General features: G+C 44.3%; 1 protein-coding gene across 1 annotated transcript in view; it reads left to right on the forward strand.

Moving 5' to 3' along the window:
• Positions 1–717: 717 nt before the first annotated feature.
• Positions 718–12,015, forward strand: part of NIT2 (nitrilase family member 2) — a 71,303-nt gene continuing 60,005 nt past the window's right edge. Inside the window, exon 1 of the mRNA XM_030204071.1 lies at positions 718–764. Within this exon, the coding sequence (XP_030059931.1) occupies positions 758–764 (7 nt within the window). The 5' untranslated portion in view covers positions 718–757. The remainder of the gene's footprint in view (positions 765–12,015) is intronic.

The following is a 12,015-nucleotide window of genomic DNA, read 5'->3' on the forward strand; positions in this document are numbered from 1 at the left end:
CTGTAACGGTAGTTCTCCGTGGACAGAAGATCTTCTAGCCACACCCCCTACCCTCCCAAATTTGTCGATTGCTATTCATGAAATTGACAGTGGGGCGTGGTTTCTTTCTATTTCTACTGTTCATAGTTGAGCGGGATTTTAGGGACATGCACAACAGGCTTGTTAAAAGCTTGTAGAGTCTGTCCACGGAGAACTACCGTTACATGTAAGCAACTTCTATTTCTGGTCGACTGACCTGATTGAGCATCCTGGGTAGAGAAGAAGGGTAACCATATCCCCCCCCCCCCCCCCCCCCCCCACACACACACACACAATAAAGACTGGGTGCTGCCCCAGAGTGCTCCAAGGGCCACTACTGAAGAATACTGCCTTTATGAGGTCCATGAGAAAACTGGTAATCACTTCCTTCGCTTTTCCAGAGGACCGTTGCTGGAAAAATTATATTATTAATTCTTCAGCTGTCTGCATGCATTTGGTCCAGTGGCAATCTGGCCACAAGTACTATGTAACGCAACCAACAGAATATTGGACGCATTTATAATGCTCTCTCTGCTTAGAGTCATATTCAAAACAGGCGCTTTCTTCATTCGCCCTACTACCTCCCTAAACCCCAGTCTTCCCACCAGTTTCCATGATAGCGCATAAGTTCAGCATAGCACTATACTTCCCAGCATGCTTCAGCTGAGAGGCGTGACGGGATACTATCTGCATCTGACGTGACAGCGCGTGCTGGTCGCTCATTCTTGCTGGTGCAGCCATGACAAGTAAGTGTTGCAGAATATAGCTCGTGAACGTGTAAGTTTGTTATGCTTCTGTTTGTGGAATAAATCATCAGTACATTTCAGAGTATCTTTTGCATATGCACCTTTTTTTTTTGTGTTTGTCATACTTATGAATTTTTTAGCTTTACTTGGCAGGAAATAACTGCAGTCTCCAGTACTGAAATACTTTTCTTAGTTCTTTTTGCTTCGTTTCTGCTTTTTGCAGGTTTTATGTAACCGTTTATTACCCTTGATTAATAGCTAAGTATCCACTCTTTAGTTTCGTGAAAAAGGGGGGAGGGGTGGGGTGCAAAGAAGTTAGGGAGCAAAAAGTTTTCACCATATTGTTGAGGGCTGGTTTTATTGGCGATCTTAATTTAATCTCAAAATTCATTGCGATTGTATGTCGAGTTATACATGTGAACATGGTTTCCAAAGAAGATGTTCCCTATCTTTAACACGTGCAGGGTTTTTTTTTAAATATTTTTTTTCCGATTAGTGAAGGAACAAAAGTAAGGTTATTTAAATATTTGTCCATGTGCCCCTCACAATAAGTTCTTTATTTGGTGGTCTGTCCATGCCACATCAGATTTTCAGAACATATTAAGGAGACTAGTAGTAGTAGTAGACTGGGGATTTTTTTTTGGGGGGGGGGGGGAAGAGGAGAGGGGAAAGCCATATATATTGTATGCATGAATGCATACATGTGCACAATTCCTATAATCCTGGAAAGTAGAATCAGTTCTGGAAAGAGAGTCATAAGAACATAAGAGTAAGTCATACAGGGTCAGACCAATGGTCCCTCTAGCCCAGTATCCTATTTTCAAAACAGTGGCCAAGCCAGGTCACAAGTACCTGGTAGAAACCCAAATTGTGGCAACACTCTATACTACAAATCCCAGGGCAAGCAGTTGCTTCCAATGTCTTTCTCAATAGCAGACTATGGACTTTTCCTCCAGGAATTTGTCCAAACCTTTTTAAAACCCAGATAAACTAACTGCTGTTACCACATCCTCCAGCAAAGAGTTCCAGAGCTTAACTATTCGTTGAGTGAAAAATATTTCCTCCTATTTGTTTTAAAAGTATTTCCATGTAACTTCCTTAAGTATACCCCTAGCCTTTGTACTTTTGGAACGAGTAAAAATCGATTTACTTCTGCTTGTTCTACACCACTCAGAATTTTGTACTCCTCAATCATATCTCCCCTCATCCATCTGTTTTCCAAGCTGAAGATCCCTAACCACTTTAGCTTTTCCTCATACGATAGGACTTCCATCCCCTTTATCATTTTGGTTGCTCTTCTTTGAATCTTTTCTAATTCTGCTATATCTTTTTTGAGATACGGCGACCAGAACTGAACGCAATACTCAAGGTGTAGGCGCACCATGGAGCAATACAAAGGCATTATAGTATTTTCGGTCTTATTCACCATCCCTTTCCTAATAATTCCTAGCACCCTGTTTGCTTTTTTGGCTGCCGCCGCACACTTGTTTCGCCTTGTATTTTGATTCCTTACGCTTCTGTCATTTTCTGTCAAATCAGTTATTTCAGTTTGTTTAGGGCTCCTTTTTTCACCTTATGTGTCTTCGCAGCAGTTTTATAACCTTTCTGTATGTTACTATAAACCTTTCTACATGTTTCTGTTCTTTTCCTGGAGAAAGTGGAGGGGGGATCGCTGAAAGCTGCAGCATTATTTAAAATATTTAGGAGGAGGGGTAGTTATTAAGGCATAGTGAAAGTCAGGCATGTACTGCACCTTCATTTTCCACAGGAGTGCGTAACTAGTGGTGTTAGTATTGCAGGTTATTCACTCCCACAGTATATGAATAACGCAACTTGCGATCAACATCGCAAGTTGCACTATTCATAGTACCCAGGAGCTTCAGGCACTAAGCCATGACCCAATGCTCCTGGGCTGCATCTTTAAAGGGACTAGGCATGGGAGTAGCCTAGATGGTGGCAGGATTCCGGTTGTAAGATGGATCTCTGCTTTTGTATTGTTCTTGCTACGTTTCTCTCAGACTATGCCTCATACTAAGAGAAAGGGGACCATCAAGGCTTTCCCTCCGTGGCTCATGGTGTACTCCGAGGTCAGCAGTGAATTGACCGCTTCACTGCTGGACTTCCATTGAATGTAGTTGGGGAGAGTGGCAACTTTGTTGGAGCTTAACCGAAAGTCATATGCTGCCGACGTTGGTGGGCTCCGTGGAGGATGTCAGCCCAAGTGAAGGTTGGCGTGTGCAGGACGATACAGCCTTGATGTTATCAGAGAATTTTGCAGCAGCTTTAAGCAACAGTCTGCTGATCTCAAATGAGATAACTCTTGTAACTAAAGTTGATCAGATAGCTAAAGTGATGGATTTGGTAAAAATGGACTTGTCTATTCACAAGGATCAGATTTGTGATATTACACTTAGGGAATAGAAATCCACAGGAGATGTATGTGTTAGGCGGGGAGAGTCTGATAGGTACGGATGGAGAGAGGGATCTTGGGGTGATAGTATCTGAGGATTTGAAGGCGACGAAACAGTGTGACAAAGTGGTGGCCGTAGCTAGGAGGTTGTTAGGCTGTATAGAGAGAGGTGTGACCAGTAGAAGAAAGGGGGTGTTGATGCCCCTGTATAAGTTGTTGGTGAGGCCCCACCTGGAGTATTGTGTTCAGTTTTGGAGGCCGTATCTTGTTAAGAATGTAAAAAGAATTGAAGCGGTGCAAAGAAAAGCTACGAGAATGGTATGGGATTTGCGTTACAAGACGTATGAGGAGAGACTTGCTGAACTAAACATGTATACTCTGGAGGAAAGGAGAAACAGGGGTGATATGATACAGACGTTCAAATATTTGAAAGATATTAATCCGCAAACGAACCTTTTCCGGAGATGGGAAGGTGGTAGAACGAGAGGACATGAAATGAAATTGAAGGGGGCAGACTCAAGAATAATGTTAGGAAGTATTTTTTCACAGAGAGAGTAGTGGATGCTTGGAATGCCCTCCCGCGGGAGGTGGTGGAAATGAAAACGGTAACGGAATTCAAACATGCGTGGGATAAGCATAAAGGAATCCTGTGCAGAAGAAATGGATCCTCAGGAGCTTAGTCAAGATCGGGAGGCGGGGCTGGTGGTTGGGCGGCAGGGATAGTGCTGGGCAGACTTATATGATCTGTGCCAGAGCCGGTGGTGGGAGGGTGGGGCTGGTGGTTGGGAGGCGTGGATAGTGCTGGGCAGACTTATACGGTCTGTACCCTGAGGAGCACAGGTACAAATCAAAGTAGGGTATACACAAAAAGTAGCACATATGAGTTATCTTGTTGGGCAGACTGGATGGACCGTGCAGGTCTTTTTCTGCCGTCATCTACTATGTTACTATGTGAAAGATCTTCAGGAATTTAAAAGTACCGTAGTACATGATAAACTGGCTTTGCATAGAGGAATTGAGCAGATAGAGAATTTCAACAGAAGACTTAAGCTCTGTGTATTGAACTTCCCGAAACCTCCTGGAATACCTCCAATAGACCACTTTACGAGATACTGAAATTTTAAAGTTTTCCTCTGACAATATTCCTCCGCTTAATTAGGTATACTATTTGCCTATTTTCGCGAGAAAATCTCAGGGGGAGCTGGAAGGAGATGTGGGTCAAGAGGCCCAACTGCATGTTTGTTTGTTTGTTTATTTATTAGGATTTATTTATTTTGGAGAAATCTATTACAGAATCTACTCAGAGGGCTACTTTGTTGGTCTATGTATTCAAGCAAGATCTAAATGCAACTCTGAGACTTTATTTTAGTCACTCTCAAGAAACCTTTGGGCAAAAGGTTTGGCTCTATTCTTTTGTAACAAAAGTTAGTCAAGACAGAAGGAAAGCTTTTCTAGTACTACTGAGACAGGAGATGAGAAATCTTGGAGCCTTGTTTCTTTTGGCATATTCGTTCAAATGTATGATTAGATTGTGGGGTCTAAGTATGTATTTTTTGCCCCAAAGCAAATTTCTTGCTTTTCTAGAAATGAAGAATAACTTGTAGCATTGGTGAACTTGGAAATAGGATTGATTATATGATGGACGTTTTGTGATCTGGTTAAGCCTTTCTTAGTTTTCAGATTTAGGGGCCCTTGGCCTGCGGTAGATTTAGCTTGTAGCTTTCCCGCGTGCCGAGGCCACTTTTAGCATGATAGTAGTAAAATGGCTGCATTTTTCTTTTTTTCCTTGATGGCCATGCGTTAATTTCTCAATTAGTTCGTGGCCATTAATGCAGGATCCCTTACAGCCATCTACTTTGTAGGTGGTAGGGGCTCCTGCACTAATCAGTTGGCATTCAGCAATGCCCCCCCCCGTGCTAACCAGTTAGCGCAGGGAACACCTACTCTTCACCCAAAAAACATGCCCCCACACTAAAAAATAAAACCTATTTTTTAGTGTGGGGGCATGTTTTTTAGTGCAGGGTTGGTGCATGGCGATCGTCGAACTTCATTTTGGTGCACAGTAGACAAGCTCTAGTAGTCTAACGAAGATTTTTTTAGTTTCTTGAATTTGAAAAATTATGTTTCTTTATGTAATTGATATCTGTGTTTCTGGATCAAGGGTAATCTTGTATTTAAATTTTGAAAAATGAATAAATATAACATTATGTTTAAATCTTTTTATTGAAGTATTATATAAAACATCGATACACAATGTTCAACGTTTAACCTTCCTAATACAACAGACAACTATCCATCCGTCCACATATATCAAAACATTTTCTTCTTTTTCTCCCCAAACAACCCCCCCTCCCCCCACCCTCTCCTCCTTTTACTTGTAAACCTTTTGTTATCGGAATCCCCAAAACTCACTTTTAACATTATATCTATCAATCCGTTCCAATACACACGTAACTGCCCCTTCCCTCTGAAAACTCCAGTATCTTCCACTGTTATTGAACATGCTACATACCCTCCATCTACCCCAGAAAGGACATAGAACTCCATCAGTGAATCAGAATACAGTGTTTCCACAAAACTTTTGCTCCCTCCCCCTGTTCCCCCCACTCCTTAACCAACCCTTATCTTGAGATACTGAACAGCAATTCCCCACGCCCCCTCCCCACCCTCCCTTCCCCAGCCATCTTACAATTGTCTCGAGTGTGAGCATCTTAACCTCCTTCACCTCTTATGGACTTTACCCCAGGAGTTTTACAAATTGTTAATAATGAAACTCCTACCTCTTGGGCTCATTATTTGTAAATAAGGGTCCCAAATTGTCAAAAACTGTTTCTTGCGTCTTAAAGTGCCTTTCGCATCTCGAGCTTCCCATGCCATCAATTGGTGTATCTGATTCCTCCAATGCCCCAAAGCTGGAGTCTCCGACCCCACCCAGTATTGTAAAATTGTTTTCCGAGCCACCAAGCATAATTTCCTACAAAGCAGTCGCCCAGGCCCCTTTAAACTTCGAAATGCTCCAGGCACATCCAAAAGTAATTGTTCCATTGAACCGTGAAGAGATCTATCCACCAGGCGTTCCAAAAAACGCACCACCTGGTTCCAAAATCCTCTCACTTTCTGGCAAGCCCAAAATGCATGATAGTATGTATGTCTAGGATGACCACATTTGGAACACTGCGAATCTTGGCCCCCTTCCACATGTGCTAACATCGCCTTAGTCATATATGCCCGTAGGATCACCCGAGCCCCACATTCCCTCAACCGCATATCAGATGTTAAAGTATAAACTCCTTTTAAGGATTGCAAAACTTCCCAAGTACCTAGCCCCACCCCCGATTCCTCCTCCCATTTTGCCTTGATCCCCTCAAACCTTCTAGCTGGGCATAGCTGAACAAGGGCCTGCACTAACCCAGAGATAGACAACCCCCTATCAGAAATCTTTGAAAAAAATGACCTGAGCTCCACTCCTAGCTTGAATTGCAACTTATTCCTGTCCAAGGTCCTTACGTAATGTATTAGCTGTGCGTAGGCGAACTGTGCACCCCACCCCTCAGAAGACTCTTCCTCCCAAGTTCCTAACGGTTCCACCTCCCCTGTGGCTCCCATTACGTGCTCCAGAAGATATATCCCTTTTTGCTCCCATTTCTTAAACCAAACATTGTCCCATCCTGATCTAAACCTTCCATTTCCTCTAATAGGCAACTGATCCGACACCTCAGGGTCCCCACCTAACCGCCTCACTAAAACCTTCCACCCCTCCCTCAGTGAATCCAAGAGCACACTCCCCTTTATACCCTCAGGCAACTGACTTTTTTTGCAGTGCAACAGAAAATAAAGATGATAAGGCGCAAAATGTTCCTGTTCTAGATATAATGGTGTGTAAACAGTTGTCCCCTCAATCCAATCTCCCACATGCCGAAGCATACAAGCTTGGTTATATAACTTCAAGTCTGGCAGTCCCAGACCCCCCTGCCTCCAATGACCTGTCAATAGTGCCATTCTCAGCCTCGGCTTTTTCCCTCCCCAACAAAAAGCACTCACCCATTTATAAAATAATCTCAAATCTTTCTGAAGAAGGCGTATAGGCAATATTTGAAGAACATATAACCACTTTGGAAACTGAACCATCTTTATCAGATTAATTCTACCCATTAAAGAAATTGGCAATAAACGCCACCGCTCCAACTTTTCCTTAGTATCTTCAATCAGTTTCCCCACATTAAGCTGATATAAGTTTGTCACATCCATGCTTAAATTAATCCCCAAATAACGAAATGAATCTGATGCCCACCTCAAAGGGAAACCCTCTCTCCATTCATCCTTCACTTGGACTGAGGAAGGTAAAGCCTCCGATTTCCCCAAATTCAATTGGAGACCTGCAAAGTCTCCATACTCACCAAAAATTTCCAAAAGAGCCACCAAGGAACTTCGAGGACTCTCCAGATGTACCAGTATGTCATCAGCAAATGCCGCTACTTTGAAACATCCCTCCCCAACTCGAACCCCCTGAATATCATCTGTTGTCAGTATCTCTCTAATTAAGGGATCTAAAGTCAACACAAAAAGAAGCGGCGATAGAGGGCATCCCTGCCGGGTACCCCGTAGGACTGGAAACATCGCTGACGACATTCCATTCACCAACACTGTGGCCTGTGGTTCCGCATACAATGCTCTTATTCCTGAAACAAAGAGACCCTCAAAGCCATATGCCCTCAATACTTCAAACATAAAGTCCCATCTCACTTTATCAAATGCTTTCTCCGCATCAAAACTTACTAGAATAGATGGTATCCCTCTCTTTGATCTCTGCTCCAAAGAAGTCAAAATTCTCCTTACATTCTTGGTGATTGATCTTCCCTTCACGAATCCTACCTGTGCTTCATGTATAATTTCTGGAAGTACCTTAGCCATTCTATTAGCTAAAACTTTTGCCATCAACTTCGCTTCAAAATTAAGCAAAGAGATCGGCCTATAAGATTCTGGCAACAACGGGTCCCTACCAGGTTTTGGCAGTACAATTATTTGTGCTACCGTTAAGGACTGCGGCATAGATTCTAATTCTATAATTTTATTAAACATAGCAGCCAACGGGGTTGTGATCTCCGTACCCATTAGTTTGTAAAACTCGGCTCTATACCCGTCAGCTCCAGGTGTCTTGTTCAACGCACTTTTCCCTATCGCCCCCTCCACTTCTTCCACACTTATTTGTTCATTCAACTGTCCTCTAGTTCCCTCATCTATCAAGGGCAGTAGCTTGGACTCCAAATATACGTCCCCCCTCAAACCTAAGTCCGGTGGGCTTTTATATAGTTCTGTATAATACCGGTGAAATACCTGGGAAATCTCCCGATCGGTACGGACTAAATGGCCCCTTGACTCCTGGATTTGCAGTATCCCCTGAGGGCGGACTCTAGGTCTCAACAAGTTGGCCAACATTCTCCCCGTTTTATTACCATGCTTATATAGCTGGTATTTATAATATGTTTGTGACTTTACTGCTCGTTGATGGAGCAATGAGTTCAACGCCACCTGTGTCTCTAGTACTAATTGCCTGGTCTTCCCCGATTGTTCCTTCCCAAATCTCTTCCTAGCCCTACGCAACTGCTCCCCCAATCTCAGTATCTCCCTATCTCGAATCTTCCTACTCCTACACGTGTAGCTAATTATTTCCCCCCTAAGAACTGCCTTTGCGGCCTCCCAATACAGAATCGGGTCATTTGTATGTTCCTCATTATGCCTTGCATACCGATGCCAGCAGTCAATGATATGTGCTCTAAATTTTTCATCTTTGTATAATTCAATTGGGAATTGCCAGCTCTTGGGTCTACTATCTGCCAATCCCACCGACCACTCCATTAGCACCCAAGCGTGATCTGATATCACATATGGTCCCAACTCCCCTTTCTCCACCTTCCCAAATACCCCCCTAGAAATTAGAAGATAATCTATCCTTGCCTGAGAGGAGTGTGCTCTCGAAAGGTGAGTATAGTCTCTCTCAGTGGGGTGCAACGCTCTCCAGCTATCCACCAAATCAAACAAATGAACCAGCTGCCTAAGACCTCTATTCCCTCTATATGCCTCTGAAGCCCTCCGCCCCGTACTATCCATCTCTGGGTCCCACACTGCGTTGAAATCTCCCCCCACCACCTTATCCAAATTCCTTTGTTGTAATAATAACTGTATTATACGATTGTAGAACTGCTTGTCATACTGATTCGGGGCATAAATGTTGCATAACAGATAGGGGCGACCTTTTATTGTTACTTCTACCATTATATATCTCCCCCCTGAGTCTACATATAACACCCGATGACTATCAATAGTACCCTTCTTACATAAAATGGCTACTCCTCCTTTTTTATGGATGGCATCTGCGGCCCAGCAATCGCCTACCCACCAGGTTTTAAGCTTACCATGTTCTCCAGCGTCCAAATGGGTCTCCTGTAAAAATGCAATATCTATGTGGTTCCTGTGTAAGTGTTGTAATATTTTTGTCCGCTTAATGGGTGAATTTATGCCACCCACATTCCATGTTACCACCTTCACTTTATGAGCCTATAACCCCAAAGTAACATATCAAAAAATCTTTTCTGTGAATTTGGGAGGAGATAGCCCAGCCTCCACCCCCCCCCATACAGACTCCAACTCTTTCCAACTCCCCTCCGGATTCTCCACTCGACACACTCCATTTGCAAACATATCAAATAATCCCCCCCCGTCCCTCCCCCCCATCTCCCTCCCCCCCCTCTTAATCCTCCCTTTCCCTTGTTCCAGAACACACATCTGGAACGTCACATCTAGTGCCTCTCCAGGTTCCCTCTCCCCTCAAATGAACCCCAAACAATAAACCAATTCCCCGCACCCATTATTAACCACTACAGGGTGTCATCAAACTCTCCCACACCACCCTCAATATCCCCATCACAAACATGTTCTCCCCGGCCTCTACCGCTGACTTTTGACTTTGCACCCGATAGTCCCCGGTCATACCAATCCTCATGCTCTATTCATGTAGCTTGTCCACTGCTGTTCAGTTGCTCCAAAAAAAGTTTTGCTTCTTCCACCGAATGCATAATACGTGTTGTCCCATTCCAGGTCACTCTCAGCACAGCCGGGTATACTAAAGCAAACCTCACTTTCCGCTGGAATAGTTGTGAACATATCGGTGCAAACATCTTACGTTGTGCCGCCACCCCGGCCGAGTAATCTTGAAAACAAAGGATTTTTTTTGACTGATACATCAGTGTTTTCCCCGACCTCAGCGCTTGTAAAATCTCCTGTTTCTGGCGAAAATACAACAGCCGGAGAATAACCACTCTGGGCCGTGCCTCTATCCTCGTACCACGTGGACCCACTCTATGAGCCCTCTCAATCTGCAGAGACTTGAAGTTCCCATCCAGGGCCAGTTCTTTAGGAATCCACCTTTCTAGAAATGATATTAAATCTTTATCTTCCAGCTCTTCAGGCAGCCCAATCAACCGCAAGTTGTTCCTCCTCGAGCGATTCTCGAGGTCGTCCACCTTCGCTTCCAAGGCTGCTACTGTTTTCCTCAGCTGTTCGTGGCCGCCTTCCAATTTTGTAGCGCGATCTTCCACCGCATTCACTCGTTCCTGACAGCTCACTAAGTCCTTGGTAAACTCACCAAATTGGCCACTTAGGGTCTCCAGTTTCATGTCTATAAGCGCTAATCGTCGTTCCAACGATGTTTCAAATACTGCCGACATTTCAGCTGTTATTTCTGCTACCCAAGCAGATGATATCGAGGATTCTGCCGGGCTGGACGGCGCCGCCATTTTGTCTTTCCCTCGTGTCTTTTCTTTTTGGGCGGATTTCGTTGCCATCTTCCCCCTCCGGGAAATATTAACAACTTTTTAACACTCTCCTGCTTCAGCGCTGCTTCTGAGTTTGAAAAATATCCGCGGAGGTGCGATATGCAGGGAGCGGGGAACCTCGAGGAACGGAGCAGCTCTTACCCGCGTCTAGCTCCGATCATGGCACCACGTGACCTCTCATGAATAAATATAACATTAAAAAAAAAGAGAGACTATGCATTAGTTTGCCTTCCACCTCTGATGGCCACCCCCATGCCTTTCCAGCACATAACCCCCTTCCTGATGTGCCCCCCTTCCACATAGCCCCTACTAATAACTCCATTGGTCCTCCCCCAGGCCTAGTTTGTGAAATTCCCTGGGGTCTATTGGTATTGGGGCAGGAGCAATACCCAGTCACTCCTGCCCCTCCTGGCACTGGGCTCAAAGTGGCACCAGCGACTCCTAGTGGTAGTCTCATAGTACTTACTGCTAGGAGTCAAGTGACTGTGTACGGGAAAAGCTGCAGTATAACGGCAAAATTTCTACAGCATGAACCTGGTGTTGGCAGGGGCAGGGATGACTGGAGATTGCTCCTGCCCTGACCCCATTAGACCCCAGGAAATGTCACAAGGTAGCCTTGGGGGGAAGCTATAGGAGGGTGGGGGGCTTTAGAACTAAGCAGGGGCTTTGCGGGGGTTATGTGCAGGATGGCTTTGGGAGGGGGAATGTGATATGGGGGCATAGGGGGAGGGGGCAGCTCCTGTTTTCAAACACCAGCTCCTTTAAGAAGTGGCCTTGGAGTATCAGGCTGCAGCTTAATGGCCAGATGTTCCCAGCCAGGAAAAATAGCAGGTATTATTTTTCTAGGAGTAACAGTTTATGGTGTTCACTGCAAGCTGCCTTATTAATTTTACTTATTAAAGAGGTGTTTTGCATGCATTTGCTTGCTTTGCGTCTCATTAATATATCTCCCGTGGTAACTTAAATTAACCTGCATTACAGTAATATAATACTTGATATTGCCCTTTAA

The sequence above is a fragment of the Microcaecilia unicolor genome, chromosome 5 (genome assembly GCF_901765095.1).
Source record: "Microcaecilia unicolor chromosome 5, aMicUni1.1, whole genome shotgun sequence".
NCBI lineage: Eukaryota > Metazoa > Chordata > Amphibia > Gymnophiona > Siphonopidae > Microcaecilia > Microcaecilia unicolor.